The 16,370-nt window shown below is 38.2% G+C and overlaps 1 protein-coding gene across 3 annotated transcripts in view; it reads left to right on the top strand.

The window, feature by feature from the left end:
- Nucleotides 1-16,370, top strand: part of PTPRB (protein tyrosine phosphatase receptor type B) — a 114,688-nt gene that overhangs the window by 42,977 nt on the left and 55,341 nt on the right. For all 3 annotated transcript variants that reach the window (XR_008505942.2, XM_045872962.3, XM_045872963.3), the window contains 6 exons: nucleotides 73-330; nucleotides 2,434-2,697; nucleotides 4,451-4,720; nucleotides 6,585-6,845; nucleotides 11,391-11,657; nucleotides 15,363-15,626. Coding sequence is in view for 2 of the 3 variants with exons in the window: in XM_045872962.3 (XP_045728918.1) it covers nucleotides 73-330; nucleotides 2,434-2,697; nucleotides 4,451-4,720; nucleotides 6,585-6,845; nucleotides 11,391-11,657; nucleotides 15,363-15,626 (1,584 nt within the window). In the remaining variant the exon portion in view is untranslated. The remainder of the gene's footprint in view (nucleotides 1-72; nucleotides 331-2,433; nucleotides 2,698-4,450; nucleotides 4,721-6,584; nucleotides 6,846-11,390; nucleotides 11,658-15,362; nucleotides 15,627-16,370) is intronic.

A 16,370-nucleotide genomic window follows, 5' to 3' on the forward strand; every position in this document is an offset into this window, starting at 1 on the left:
GAATTAAACATGTCTATGTCTCCTCTAAGGAAATTATAAATGACCCTTTGGAAATGCATTTTCTTTTCCTAGTGCCATCCGCAGTGAAAGATATCAATATTTCAGCAAAAACCAATTCTCTCCTGCTTTCCTGGTCCCATGGCTCTGGGAATGTAGAAAGATACCAGCTACTGCTGATGGATAAAGATGTCCTAGTTCATGGCAGTGTCGTGGACAAACATGCTACTTCCTTCAGTTTTCACGGACTGACACCTGGACACCTCTATAACCTTACCATTGTGACCGAGGCTGCAGGGCTGCAAAACTACAGATGGAAACCGGCCAGGACAAGTAAGTTCCACTAACTAGCTGAACAAAAATAAAGCTCACAGCAAGGAAATGTTTAATAACCATGGCTTATTAAATTATTTGAATAATGATAATATGAGACAAATTGAAATTTGCATGTTACAGAAGGCCCTTAAGATGTACCCACTTTTCTATTCAGAGAAAGAGGGACTCCCTTGTATTCTAAATTTTAGACCAGCCTGAAGTAGCGAAGTTAACCACTGATACAGTCTCAGGTTATCTTTTTAGTATTCTGACCTCTTTGATAGGGATTCCTACTTCCTGCTCTCTTTTTTTTTTTTTTTTTAAGATTTTGTTTATTTATTTGACAGAGAGAGACACAGTGAGAGAGGGAACACAAGCAGGGGGAGTGGGAGAGGGAGAAGCAGGCTTCCCACCGAGCAGGGCGCCCAATGCGGGGCTCGATCCCAGGACCCCGGGATCATGACCTGAGCCGAAGGCAGACGCTTAACGACTGAGCCACCCAGGCTCCCCCCTACTTCCTTCTCTTAAATGAGCATCCACTGCCTTTGTGACATCACTCACAATGAGCCAAGATAACTTTTCTCAGTGCTAATCAAAGACCTGGTCCTGTGAAACAGCCATTTCTTAAACCCTGTACCCAACAAAACATGTCCTGAGACCCAATACTATAGGAGTTGTTCTCATAGCCTAACATAGCTGGATAAATTAATCTGTGCTAAATTTCAGTGAATAATTCATGTACACATTCATTCATTCATTCATTCAGTATCTGTTGAGTATAAACTGTATGCTAGGCATTGTGGATATAACAGTGCCCAAGAAGGCCCAAGTCTTTGCCCTATGGAACTTAAATTCTAGTACATTCTAATGCTTCTGATGGGTCTAATGTGTTAATAAATTCCCTCTCTCAGTAAGCTATCTGATTTTAAGAGAAACTTTTAGGTATGTGGTGCCTTAGAAATTACCCTGGCGCAGGGGGCTCTTGGAGCTACAAGAGATTGATGGGAAAGATATTTGGGGGCACCTGTACATTTACATATCTTCATATCACACCTCAAAGATGTGTAGCTATTTCCAACAAAAATGTACCATATATTTTGGGGCGCCTGGATGGCTCAGATGATGGAGCATGCAACTCTTGATCTCAGGGTTGTGAGTTTAAGCCCCATGTTGGGTATAGAGATTGCTGAAAAATAAAATCTTTTTTTAAAAAGTACCTCATATATGAAGAATTATTTATGTATAGCAAGAGCAAATTACACTTCTTACTGGCCTATGCAAAGCAGTATGCTGTGCCCATTTTTAAAATGAAGCATTAATTTTTATTTTGCTGTTAGTGAAGCCCAAAATTACAACATAGCCAAGAGGTAGAAAAAATTTTCACTGAAGTGTCTTTCTTTTGTAATCATTTTCCTTTGATGAAATAATGACACTTGGGCACCTGGGTGGCTCAGTTGGTTGGGCGACTGCCTTCGGCTCAGGTCATGATCCTGGAGTCCCTGGATCGAGTCCCACATCGGGCTCCCTGCTCAGCAGGGAGTCTGCTTCTCCCTCTGACCCTCCCCCCTCTCATGTGCTCTCTCTCTCATTCTCTCTCTGTCAAATAAATAAAATCTTTAAAAAAAAAAAAAAAGAAAGAATGACACAATTCTTGAGCTGTAACTTTATCATCATTTTATATGAAAAATAAAATATTTTTAGGATGCAAAATTTTGTGATGGCCAATGAGTTGACCAATCTATTTATTATGTACTTGCTATTATTAAATACATAAAGATGGGAAGAAATTAGGCAGATGACAGATTTCTTTGAGCTTTCCAAGACCTCATTTGCCAGTAAGGATCCCTAGGCTCAGTGAGATAGAGCTATCCAGGGTTGCCCATCTGACTAATGGCCAAGTCTGAGCCAGAATCCAGGCTCCTGACTCCCATGTTTATGCTCTTTCCACCGGCCAGATAGCCCTTCTTTGATTTTGCAGTATTCTTTTTGCTCGTGAAGTTGTTGTTTCCTTCTGAGCAGGGAGTGTGGCTTGCAGGGATTAAAATGCAGGTCAAAATTTGGCCATAATAAGACAGGTACAATATCCTGAGTTAAAGTGTCCTTTCCTTCCTCCTTATTTAGCCCCCATGGAAGTCTCAAATCTAAAGGTGACAAATGATGGCACTTTGACCTCTCTAAAAGTCAAGTGGCAAAGACCTTCTGGAAATGTGGATTCCTACAACATTACCCTGTTTCACCAAGGGACTATCAAAGAATCCAGAACATTAGCACCCCAAGTTACAGAAACCCAATTTAAAGACTTAATCCCTGGACGTCTTTATCAAGTTACCATCAGCTGTGTCTCTGGTGAATTGTCTGCTCAGAAGATGGCAGTGGGCAGAACAGGTGAGTGTAGGGCTCCAGAATATTCCTTGGTTGCCCAGATGATTCTCTGATCCATCAGAACAAAATAAGTTACAGGGAAGACTCCTTTTCCAATTTGGGAAATATGGTCTATATGACTGAGGGTGCCCACGGGCCAGGGCCCCCTATACAGACTGAAACAGAGGTTAATTGCATTCATCTGAGTTATTTAAGCAAATGTGTTTGGAGTGATTCCTGAATGATGTGCATAACTGGCTCTGCCCTGTGCTGTTTCATGTCACACCACTTAAGTAGTGTAAATGCATTAGCATTGATACTAATGAATAAAACATTTCTGACCAACCCTTATAGTGAGAGCCAGTTAGCACTTAAGCATGTTTTCCATGAATTATTTTATTAATTTATGTCGCCAAATATTTATCCAGTGCCTTCTTTGTATAAATTACTGTGCTATGATTTGGGAAGTTATTAAAATGTCAGGGTTCAGCAAACTACACCCTTTGCCAAATATGGCCTGTGAGCTGTATTTGTGTAGCCCCAGCTAAGAGTGGTTTTCACATATTTAAAAGGTTTTTTTAAAAAGCAAAAAGAAAGACAGATATGAGACAGAGACCATATGTGGCCTGGAAAGCCTAAAATATTTACCTTGCCAACCATTGCTTTTAAGGAAGTTACATTTTAATCAGACAAATGTAGACTATACACACAAAAAATAAAAATAGTACACTTTAATAAGAGTAATCGCATAGGTGTTGCCATGTATCAGGTACTAACCAAACACTTTACACCCTTACCATGAGAGAGGTTCTGTTATTATCACCATTTTACAGATAATTCAGAGCTCAAATAACTTGTCCATAGTCATCCAGCCAGTGAATGGTGGGGATGGAATTTAATTCCAGAGTCCATTCTCTGTGCTGTTAGAGATTCCAAGTAAGAACCATATGGTCAGAAAACCAAGAGAAAATTCTTGTTCAGAAGATCAGTAAAGACTTCTCAGAGGAACGGTCTTTAACTGGACCTAAAAATTGTGAGGCTCTTGGCAAGCGGAGAGGGAAAAGAGGGAAGGGCATTTGAGGTCGAAGGAATAATATAAGCAAAGGCATGGAGGCAGAAGAGCCCAGGACACTTACAGGTCTTCAGAACACACAACTGGAGGCCAGCATGGGAGAGAGTGCAGAAGCAGGGAGGGCGGCTGCAGAGAGTAGTCAGAATTAAGACCAGAGGATATGGGGTCTGATTTTGGAAAGCTACAAATGCCACACCCAGGACTTAATATTTTATTCTGTAATTAATGGAGAGACCTTGCATGTTTTTAAGCAAAGGAATAATTGGACCAGAGCTATATTGCAAGAGATTAGTCTTGTCAGTTGGAAAAGGGAGGAATGTTTCATGATCACAACATGCAGTGTCTCTACCAAAAGACACCGCATCCATCGATGTCAACATCATTAGAAGCAACATCAATATTGTCTCTGGGGCTGGTGTGCAGCCAATAAAACACAGCGCTCATATTGTTAGGTTATTAACAGTGTTACAGAAGATTGCATTACTGATATATTACTAGATGATTTTAGCATACATTTCTTGAGTGCCGGATGCCTCCAACATTAGGAAAGAATACTCATTTGCAATCCCCAAACATCAGGAGGGGATAGAAATGTTTTGAATTGCAGGTATTAGGTCTCTTATCTACTGTTGCCCATGAAAAGTGAATGAGTATCCTTACTTTTGGTTTTTAGAATCTCCTTTTTGACATCATTTCACCGTTTAGTTCCAGAGAAAGTTGGGAACCTGGAGGTAAACAGCAATGGTTCGATAAGGTCCCTAATAGTGAGCTGGTCGCCCCCTGCTGGAGACTGGGAGCAGTATCGTATCCTACTCTTCAATGATTCTGTGGTGCTGCTTAATATCACCGTGGGAAAGGAGGAAACACACTATGCCATAGATGATGTGGGGCTCATACCGGGAAGACAGTATGAAGTAGAAGTCACTGTTGAGAGTGGAAATCTGAAGAATTCGAAGCGTTGCCAAGGCAGGACGGGTAAGCAAATACGAAGGTGTTAATGACTGCTAGAACTTTAACTTGGTCCCTCTCCCAAGTAACCCAGGTAGCTGTCAATGTCGTGCCCACCCCCTCCACCCCCACCGTGTTCCGTGAATTTGAGATATTGTAGACTTTTAGACTGAATTAGTTTTGGTAATGTTTAATTTTGTCAAAATAGAACATTAAAATTGCTTCCAGTAGTAAGTCCATTATTTTATAAAAAGAAAGACATTTTAAGCACCAAAAGAATAGGAAGAAAACGATCGGAGAATCCTTCCCACAAAAGAAGACAACTGACATTTTTTTTGCCAGTGATCAGTGTTTGAGAACCATTGCCTTGACCTAATGTTGACTCGTGAGGGAATTTCATGTACCAAGGAAAGGTTATTAAAGGGAAGTGGAATATATTTGGATTTTAGGGTAGAGGAGAATGAGGATGTGGAGGCATGGGTTTTGGTATTCTTGCTGTCACCACTATACTGTAATTCCTTGGGCAAGTCACAACCCCTCTGAGTCTGTTTCCTCAACTTTCAAATAAGAGAATTGTCCTTCCAAGCTCAATATTTCTATGACATGGAATACTCCATACTTAGAGTGAAATTCAAATATCTTCTCTCTTAGTCTTGCCTGATGATAAGGAAATAACTACTTTGATTCAATGTTCTTCTTAGAAGACTGTCAAAGCAAAGGACCAAGACACCTCCTTAGCTTGCCAACTGGGTCTTCCAGTCGTATCTTCATTTTCCAAATATTAATATCCCTTGGATAATGATCAAAGACCTATATAAGCTTAAACCAAGCTACTTTTAGCATTTCACAGAACAAGCATCTATGTCCTCTCCAATATTTTATCTCACCACCTCAAATAACTTGGAATACTGTCAAGAAACCTAGGGGCTCTCAGCATGGTGGCATAATTACCAGGAAAACTTTTCTTAAACTGTACCTCTAGATAAATAAGGTTAATTGAGGTAGGCTTTGATGTATCAATCCAATTCATTTCAATATATTAAAGAAGGAAGATACAGATTTAGGGACTCAGTTAGAATGGAATTATAGAAAATTTCTTTGATGCAAAAATCAATATAATTTTATACACTTGGTTCTTCCATAGTTTTGTTTCCCTAGTGTTTTGTGGGACCAGTACTTTACTCTTGGCAATGTCTCCTAGAAATTGTAATAAAACTTTTTAAAGAAATGGAAACAGTTTCCATTCTTTGGTTAATGGGAGTCTTTAACCAGATACTATTCTTGCTTGCCAGCTATACTCTCCCTTTCATGGATACATTAGTGCCCATTTCTCAGAAATGAAGAGAAGCAGCACTTTGTCTTTCCAATCTGGTGGAGTAAAAAATACTTCTAACTTCATCTAAATAGTCAAATATGGACCTTTCTCAGTGGTTTTATGGATGACATGATTGAATTAAATCTTTTCATATCATAGAATTCATATGAAGAAATAAACACTCAAGGTAATATGTGGTCAAAAATAAATGACCCAGGAAAGCATTTTCCAATAGTATTCTTTTGAATCCTCCTTTCTGGATAGGTTATATCAACAAAGTTTGGGGCGCCTGGCTGACTCAATTAGTGGAGCACACAACTCTTGATCTCAAGGTTGTGAGTTCAAGCCCCACACTGGGTGTAGAGATAACTTAAAAATAAAATCTTGAAAACACACACACACACACACACACAGTTTTTGTGATTAGCTTTTTTTTTTTCCTGAGAGCTCATACACTTTCAGAAAAGAAATGCTGAACTGGAATACTCCTGTGGTTGGAAGAGAACAGCTCTCTAAGAAATACTCGAGTATTTCTGAATCAAATCAATGACACAGTCTCCATTGCTTTTTCCTTAGTCCCCCTGGCTGTCCTCCAGCTTCGTGTCAAACATGCCAATGAAACCTCACTGGGCGTCATGTGGCAGACTCCTGTAGCAGAATGGGAGAAATACATCATTTCACTAGCTGACAGAGACCTCTTACTCATCCACAAGTCGCTCCCCAAAGATGCCAAAGAATTCACTTTTACTGACCTGGTGCCTGGACGAAAATACATTGCTACAGTCACCAGTATTAGTGGAGACTTAAAAAATTCATCTTCAACTAAAGGAAGAACAGGTAATATTGTTTATAAATTTTAGACTTTAAAAAGTATCCTGTCTACTGAATTGTTTAACATTTAATTTACAAGTGTTCACTGAATGCCTATTTTGTACTGGTCATTGTTTTATGAATGTTTTCTATTGTTTGTTTTCTATTATACTAATTGCAACTCTTTGCTAGTTGTTTTGTCTTGTTTTGTTTTGTTTTGAAATTTGTTTGGTTTTATTTTGAAATTGAAGCAGAGCAGAGAACAACTTTTCCAAAGAGTTTTGCTGCAAAGGAGAGCAGAGAAATAGGACATCATCTGAAAGAGGAAGTATATTTGAAAGGAAGATTTTAAGGATAGAAGAAATAACAAGTTTCATGTTGATAGGAATGTTCTAGAAGAGAAAGGAATGATGATGATGTAAAGAGAAAGGAAGAATTGCTGCAGTTATTCTATGAGCAAGCAAGCTCTGGGATCTAGAGCACAAGTAAAGGAAATGGCTTTAGAAAGGAGCATGAGTAATTTAACTTTAGGGTCAGCTGGGGAAAAAAGAGTATTGGATGCATATGCCAGTAAGTAGATAGATGTAGTGGTGGGCAATTATCCTTTGATAACGCTCTTCTTTTTCTCAGTGAAATAGGAAGCAAAATCATCAAAGACTCCCTTTTCCAATTTATATATATTGTCCTGTATTTTATTTATCTCTCCTTTTTTAACCCCACAAAAAATTACCACTTACCTTCTCATCTTTCCTTCCTGTATCTCACAAGTTCCATTTGGGATTACTTTCCTTCATTTTGGAGAACAGTCTTCAAATTTCTTTTCTTTTCTTTTTAAAGATTTTACTTATTTATTTACTTGAGAGAGAGAGCAAGCATGAGTAGGGGAGGGGCAGAGGGAGAGGGAACCTGATGAGCAGGGAGCCTGATGTGGGGCTTGATCCCAGGACCCCAGGATCATGACCTGAGCCGAAGGCAGACGCTTAACCGACTGAGCCACCCAGGCACCCCCAAATTTCTTTATTAGTGTTTTTAGGGACAAACTCTTTACACTTTTGTTTTTCTGTGTATGTCTTTATATAGCTCTCAATCTTGAAAGATATTTTCCCTGGGTTACAATTTTATGTTGGAAGTTACTTTCAAAAAAAAAGAGAGAGAGAGAAAGTTATTTTCTCTCAGCACATTGAAGATTTTGTTGTAGTCTTTCTGGCAATTATTCTTGCTGTTGAAAAGTCAGGTGTCAGTTTAATTTCTACTTTTCTCTGGGTAATCTGTTTACTATGACTGTTTTTAAGATTTACTCTTTGCCTTTGGTGTTCTATTGTTTATAGTAATAACCTAGATATAGACTTCTTTATCTTGCTTGAGATCATGATGATTTCTGTACTTGCAGACTAGTATCTTCCATCAACCCTGGAATTTCTCACCCACTAACTCTCTGATATTGCCTCTTGCCTTTTCTCTAATCCCTCTCTATTCTCCTTCTGGTAGTCTAGAATTTATGTATATTTTTCATATTTTGCATGTATTTGCTTTCTGGGCTATAGTCTGAATAATTTCCTCAAGTCCTGTGTTTTAGTTCCTTAATTCTTTCTTCAGCTCTGTCCAATCTTTTTTAAATCCGTCCATTGAGTTTTAAGTTTTAATTGTTCATTTCTTCACTTTCAAACATTCTTTTTGGCTCTCTTTCCAAATCTGCTTTGTGCTCAGTTGCTTTTTAGTCATATTTCCATTATCCTCCTTTATTACTATCAGTAAATAAACCATTTTTATTTTACCTTCTATGTCTAATAATTAAAATACCCAAAATCTTCAGGAGTTCAGTCCTGTTGTCTATTGAGTTTGCTGCCTTTTGCACATGGTGTTTTACTTCCTTAAATATTTGTGATTTTTCACTGTAAAGTCATATACCTTGGAAATTTATTCTGTGGGAATTCTTTGAGTCCTTGTTTAAAGATGGGTTTTAGAAAGAATTTTCTTTTCATTTGATTCTTTGAGGTGCACAGGACTGCTATCAACCCAGACCTATTTTAATCAAAACTGTCAACCTGAGGTTTTTTGATCACCCAGGTTTTATGAATTTGGGTTGCAAACTCACTGAAACTGTTTTGAGGTTATGAATTCTCACCCAGTGCCAAGGAGGCTGGGGTGATATGAGAAGCAGAAAGGGAATATTTATTTCACTTACACTTAGAATGTAACCTTTCAGGATCCAATGTTATGCAGGGTCACCTATGAGGTTCCTTAGTTTGTGAAAGTCCTACACTTTACCTCCTATTTCATAGATCCAGCAAAGCTGTAAAATCAAAGCTTAAATTTATGTTTGAAAGATGCCCTCAAGATGAAAGTATGCTTCAGTGGACCGATTACCTATCACTTACTATCAAGTCTTTGAGAATTCCTTACATTCTTGACAACTCACTCATACATCTACATTTTTATATTTTATCCAACACATGTAGTTGTGTTTATTGGGGGTATGCTGCCCACTATACTGCAGGAATTGGAAGTCCAAGGCACTCTTTTATTCTTAAGATCATTTTCATCATTCCCAACATTCACATTGCTGGGTCATATGGTAAGTGTATTTTTAACTTTGTAAGAAACTACCAAATTGTTTTCCAGAATGGTTGTAAAATGTTACTTTCTCACCAGGAATATATGAGATTTCCAGTTCCTCCATAATCTCAACAACACTTGGTATTACAAGGTTTTTTTTTTTTAACCATTCTAATAAGCATGTACTGGTATCTCATGTGGTTTTAATTTGCCTTTCCCTAGTTCCTAATGGTTTTGAGCATCTTTTCATATGCTTATTTACCTTTCCTTTATCCTCTTTGGGGAAGAACATATTTTCAAATATTTGTCCATTTTTTGATGGGGTTATTTGTTTTTTATCATTGAATTTTGAGAATTCTTTATATTCCAGATATTAGTCCATTGTCAGAAATGTGGGTTGAAATGGTTTCTCTCAGACTGTGGTTTGTCTTTTGATTAATTTATTAGTATATTTCGCAGAACATAAGTTTTTTATTTTGGTGTCAATTTATCTTTTTTTTTTTTTCTCTCGTGAACCATGCTTTTGGTGTCATATTGAAGAAATCTCTGCCTTACACAAAATCACAAAGATTTTCCCCTAGAATTTTTATAGTTTTGGGTTTTTAATTGAGGTGCATAATCCATCTTGAGTTCATTTTTATATGTGTATGAGATTTGGGTTAAGGTTTATTTCCTTGCTTATGGACATCTAATAATTCCAGCCCTTTTGTTGAAAAAACTATTCTTCCTCCACCCAACTGCCCTCACATCTCTGTAAAAAATCAATTGACTCTATATGTGTTAGTCTATTTCTGGACTCTCATTTCTGCTCCATCGATGTGTGTGTCTGTCTTTTTGCCAGTATCACATTGCCTTCATTATTGTAGCTTTCTAGTAAGTTTTGAGATCAGATGATGTTACTCCTCCAACTTTGTTCTTCTTTTTCAAAATTATTTGGCATATTAATTCCTTTGCTTTCCATATGAAATTTAGAATGAGAATTGAATCTTCTGATTCCTGTACAGTAGTATTTTTTAATGAGTGTATTTGTATCTTAATCCAAAAGTCAACAAATTCTATTATGCCAAGGTTCCAATCCTTTTAATTACCATAATTCAGGGAAGAGGCACAAAGAAGATATATGTTGATCAAACACCAGCTTCCAGATCTGTTTAAGAGATTTTTTTTAATGGGTAGGTTAGAAATCACAATAGTTGCTAATTAGGAAAAGGACACAAGCTCACAGGTTAGACAGATCAGGCTTTGGACTCCTAGATGACTATTTGTTAGCACTCTGATAGTAGGCTAAATTACTTACATTGTGTGGTCTTTGGTTTCCTCCTCAGTAAAGAGAACAATGAAATCAAATTTATAGAATTTTGAATGAGTATCAAATAATATAATAATATATATATAATAATATAATATAATTTCTAAAAACTGGCACATAGCAGGCACTCAGTAGTTATCACTACCAGTTGTTGTGGTTATCATTATTATTATTATTACTATTCTTATATGATGTAATTCATACTACTGTAACATTTTCATGTATAATAATAATGGTGCTCTTGAGAATGTGCCAGTAAAGAATTAGCCAGTTTTCTGAACTACAACCTAATCATCAGGTGGAAGGGGTTTCCCAATACCACCCCTTAACAACCATCAGCTCAGGTAGATAATGTGGCTCTCAGTTTTCATGGGATAAGGACAGATAAAATCACATAAAGTAAGCAATATTCAAAAACAACATTCTTTCATTATTGAAAATGTAAATTCAAAACTACTTAATAGGTATGCATCATCTCATCCATGGATCTGAAGTAATTTTGATTTCCCATATAAGCAGCTTCTGTATGGGAGTAGTTTGCCATATGCCACAGGAAATAGAGCTGAGAGTCTATAGCAAAAAAAATAGATATATTTTTAGCATTTTTAAGACTGTCTCCATTTTTGACTCATTTTGTTACACTTCCTCAGGGTGACTAAATGTCATCTGGTTTTTTTTTCTTCTTCTCTTTGTCTTCCATGTTCTAGTGCCTGCCCAAGTGACTGGCTTGTATGTGGCCAACCAAGGAACAACCAGCAGTCTGTTTACTAACTGGACCCAGGCCCTGGGAGACATAGAATTCTACCAAGTCTTACTGATCCATGAAAACGTGGTCATCAAAAATGAAAGTGTCTCCAGTGAGACCAGCAGATACAGCTTTCACTCCCTCAAATCAGGCAGCCTCTATTCTGTGGTGGTAACAACAGTGAGCGGCGGGATCTCATCCCGACAAGTGGTGGTGGAGGGAAGGACAGGTAAGAAGAGCACAGGGAAACTCCAGAGTATATTCTAGGATGTTTTGAAACACCCGAAAAACAGATCCATTTTTGACTTTCCTTGGAAGCCAGGTTTCAATACCAACCATCCATACATGTTGCTCTCCTAACAATGGAAATTGGGGGGTGGGTGAGGGTAGGCAAGAATGAATTCTAAGTTTTCTAAAATCTCCCCTAAAGGTGTCAGAACTTCTAGAAAAACCTTTGTAGTAACATAATGGTCATTTGATGCCTAAGCTTATCCCCTCATTCAGTTGATGATTTCCTTAATGTTTATGTCCCAGTTAAGATAAACAAGTAATGAGACTTTAAAAAAGAAAGTATATTCCACTCTCTTTCATATTCTTGTTTCAAGACATAGTAAGGAAATGACCTCCAACTTCTATGGTGCAAAGTGGAGTTAATAAAATTCCCAAATCACATATGTTTTCATAAGCAGCATTAAACAAGTGCTTAATACTATAACCACCTAAACAATGTTTCCCTGACCTTGGAGAGATCACAGTCAAATAGGGCAAAGAGCTAAGTCAACAAACAAGTGGCATATGATCATCTGTGTCAGACAGGGCTGGCACCAAAGAAGGAAATACAATTTTCTACACAAGACCAAGAAAGGATATAAATAAACAGTATAAAATTTATGTTCCAGTTTCTTAGAAAGAAAAAAATTAAAGACATTGAGTAGAAGCTTTGATAATTATTAATGAACTCAGAATCAGGTCAGCGAATATGCCTACTTAATTCTATATGATTATAAGTTGGATTTCAGGCTCCTCCTTCTGTATTTCTGAAGCTCGGATTCTGAGTATTAGCTGCAGGCATCATAGATATGTCCCTTTTTAAAAATCATGAATCTTATCTACTTAATGAACCCAAGGAACATGAACTTCATTAGCTCTCCCAGAAATGCAACTAAGTCATTGAAAAGATATTTCATAGTTTTGGTAGAAATTCACTGATATGTGCCATTTTTCTCATTCTATGGCAGCTGACATTACCTACATCCTTCTTCCCCATACCTTCCTTCTTCTCTTTTAGTACTTCTTGGCACCAGCCGTTGGTGTAGCATAATTGGGGGTGGGGGGCTGAAAAGCTTAGCTTTGGAATGAATCAGGAGGCCCAGATTCTGGTCCTACCTCTGCCATTAACTTACATCTTGAAGCTTCCAGTTTCTAATCCATCCCCACTAACTTACTCCAATTTATCCCTGTCGGAGTAGGGAAGGAGAAATAAGAAAGCTGAGGAGAGGGTTGGGAAGGGCTTTGCACCCATTTCTCAGCAGGTTTCAGTTGTATTAGTCAGATCAGACTGACTTATTTCCTGCTTACACAACTGGACAACGTGGGGATTCCTGATTAGACAGCTCTATGGGTTGGTTCTTTCCCAAGCAGTAACTCAGGGATCCAGGCTCCTTCCATCTGTGGCTCTTCCTTCCCCTAGGTTCTCAGAATTCTGTCCATTTCCCCAGAGAATAGAGATCATTGGGTGGGGGAAGATGACCAGACCAGCAAGTAGACACGTCACTTCCCCCCATGTTCCATTGGCTGGAACACAGTTAAATGGCTACATTTCATGGCAGGGGAGACTGGGAAATATAGCCTAGCTGTGTGTCCAAGAGGAAAAGGAAATAGTTTGCTTAACAACTAGTCAGATTCTGCCACACAAGTTAATTCCCAAATTTTAAAATACGTCTAGGGCTTTCCAACTTACTATGATATGCTGGCATAGTTTGGCACCTGATACCACTTGAAATGAGTGGGGCTTTGTTTTTATGCCTCTGTTTTAATTGTAGCAGAGGTATCAGTTTTTGACCCACAGTATATAACAGAAGTATGCAAAAACAAGACAAGAAATTCTTTGAAGAATGATCATAAGGTTTTGAGGAGAGGGCAAAATATGAATAAATATAAGCACGAGTTATTTTACTCAAGCACATTAAGAGTGCAGGAGGCAAATGGGATACTACTAGAGAAACACAATAACTAGCAATTTTGAAACATGCCTAGGTTAGTAAATTTTATATGTGGTAGATTGTGAAACATTCAATGACTAAAGCCTTGATAATCATTGCCATCTACTCAAATTGCTGAAATGTTGGTCAGTGCTGAAATAATTGAAAGGTTTTGAAAGGTTTTCTTATTCACTTCTATTTCCACAGAGTTGAAACTATAAATAAACCTGCCTAGCCTAGAGAAGGTGGCAAAATATTCAAAGTTAAAGATATCAGATACGCTTAACAAATCTAGTTCCAACCTGAGAAAATGCTGGTTCTAAAGGAAAAACAAATTTTAGATCTGGGTTTTTTTGTAAACATGAATTTATATTTTTGACAAAACATTTGATAATTGTATCTTTTGTAATAAAATGTTAGTAGTTGCAAATATTTCTAGAAGTTTTGAAAAACAAGCATAATTCTTTTGAGAGCAACCAAGGGATATACAGCTTGTTAAATAAAGGGAAAGGAAAGAGGAAGAGAGGGAGGAAGACATCAATACAGAAATATTATGGCTAAAATGTTCAACTTTATGTGTAGGAAACGTTCATATACATGGAACAGCATTAGCAGAGCTGTTCAGTATGGTGCTATTTATAATTTTTGGTGATGGACAAGTGCTTGTAAGTGCAAAGAAGACTTGAAGGCTTAAATCACAAAGTTGGAGCATATTAGATTAGGAGGATTCTCAAAGGTCATCTAGCTGGGTCCTGTCCATTGTACGTGATATAGTGATATTGACAATTATATGAAGATATTTAGCTGCAGTAGTGAACCAATGATGAAAACAGTAGTGCAGTTCACATACACTACAGGATTTTATTCTGATATTTACTACGGGCAGTACTAGTTACTGTACACTTATTTCTGATACGTGTATAACTACTGTTCAATACCACAATGATTAATTTGCATACTGCATCTAGCCAAGAGGCTCCTTGAAGGCATCCACATCTTTTCCATTTTTGTATATGTGGCAAATGGTAGGTTCTCAATAAACGTTTGTGGCACTAAACCCCAATTAAAATAAGCAAACGATAATGGCCATTATCATCGCAATAGCTCCTTATGCCCACTGTTAGGTCAATCTCCAGATTTGTTATTTTCAGGATAGGCTTTTAGGTTTATTTCTTGCCACTAGAGGGCAGGAAATGCTTTATAAAGGGTAGATGCAACACCTCTCCTCCTGTTCATTAGACTCCCCAGGAATAAATAACTTCATCACAGGAAGATCAAAGCTATCCCAAAGTCTAAGCTCTTTAGAAAAGGTATGGCATTCTTCATCTTTCCCTTCAGACGTCTTTGCTTATTGATGAGTTTGGTTCGAACGGATTCATTTGGATTGTTATGTTTGTTCCTTTTCCTACAGAGGGAACCTTCTGACACATGCACATAAAAATGCCTCCACTTAAAATACTTTGCAAACAGCAACACTATAAAAATGCAGTAGTGGCGTCCTTATATTTATGAGGCACCCAAAAGACCTCCTTGCATTTTTATTTGGGTTAGCCTTGCTGATCCAAGAACACTCAGCTTCCAGAAGCTAAGGTGAAATCCTCACACGTCTTTGACCTCTTAGGTAATCAGATGAGATTTCCTGAGTGCACACTGTTTTTGCTGACCGCAGTAGATGACTCCAGACTTTTGACTGTACTTTCTTTTTTAAATTTTCTCCGCCTTTTCAATCCCAGTCCCTTCCAGTGTGAGCGGAGTGACGGTAAACAATTCTGGTCGCAATGACTACCTGAGCATTTCCTGGCTGCCGGCTCCTGGAGACGTGGATAACTATGTGGTGACACTCTCTCATGGCAGCAGGGTCGTTCAGTCCCTCGTTATTGCCAAGTCTGTCAGTGAATGTTCCTTCAGCTCCCTTACCCCGGGCCGCCTCTACAATGTGACTATAACTACGAGGAGCGGCAAGTATGAAAACCATTCCTTCAGCCAGGAGCGAACAGGTAAGGCTCTAAGGAGAGCCAGGCTCTGTAAGAAGTGGCTAGCTAGGGGCGCCTGGCTGGCTTAGTCAGTTAAGCGTCTGCCTTGGGCTCATGTCATGATCCCAGGGTCCTGGGATCCCTGCTCAGCGGAGAGCCTGTTTCTCCCTCTCCCTCCGCCTGCCTCTCCCCCTGCTTGTGCTCTCTCTCTCTCTCTTTCTCTCTGTCAAATAAATCGAAAAAATCTTTAAAAAAGAAAGAAAGAAGAAAGAAGTGGCTGGCTATGTGGCTCAAGGCATCAGATCTGCAACATTTCTGTAATGATAGGATTAAAGACTGTTGAGATCACAGAATTCTGAGTCTTCAAGTTTTGACCCTAGAACATCCTTATGTGAGCAGATGTTTCCTTTAAAGTAAGATGAACACTACTTTCATGGCTAGAATTCATATTATATTCAAACATAGTAACAAGTGTTTTCTGTTCAGGGAGTACTTTTTGGTTGCTAGACACTGACTTTATGCATAACTAACTTAATTCTTGCAATTTCCTTATGGAGGTCATTGTCATTATTCCCACTTCGCAGATCAAGAAATCAAGGTTCAGGGAGGTTAAATAACTTGCTCAACTGTTTAACTAGCTAAACAGCCAGTGTGTTTCTGTATTTAAACCCAGTTCTGAATGGGTCCACAGCTTATGAAATTCTCTGTCCTAAAATCCTTCCTGAAATGTCTATTTGGTCAAAGTCCAGTGTTCATTCTTTTTCACAC

The sequence above is a fragment of the Mirounga angustirostris genome, unplaced genomic scaffold, assembly GCF_029215605.1.
Source record: "Mirounga angustirostris isolate CCGP_5_RB_7025 unplaced genomic scaffold, mMirAng1.0.hap1 SCAF_5, whole genome shotgun sequence".
NCBI classification, from domain to species: Eukaryota; Metazoa; Chordata; class Mammalia; order Carnivora; family Phocidae; genus Mirounga; species Mirounga angustirostris.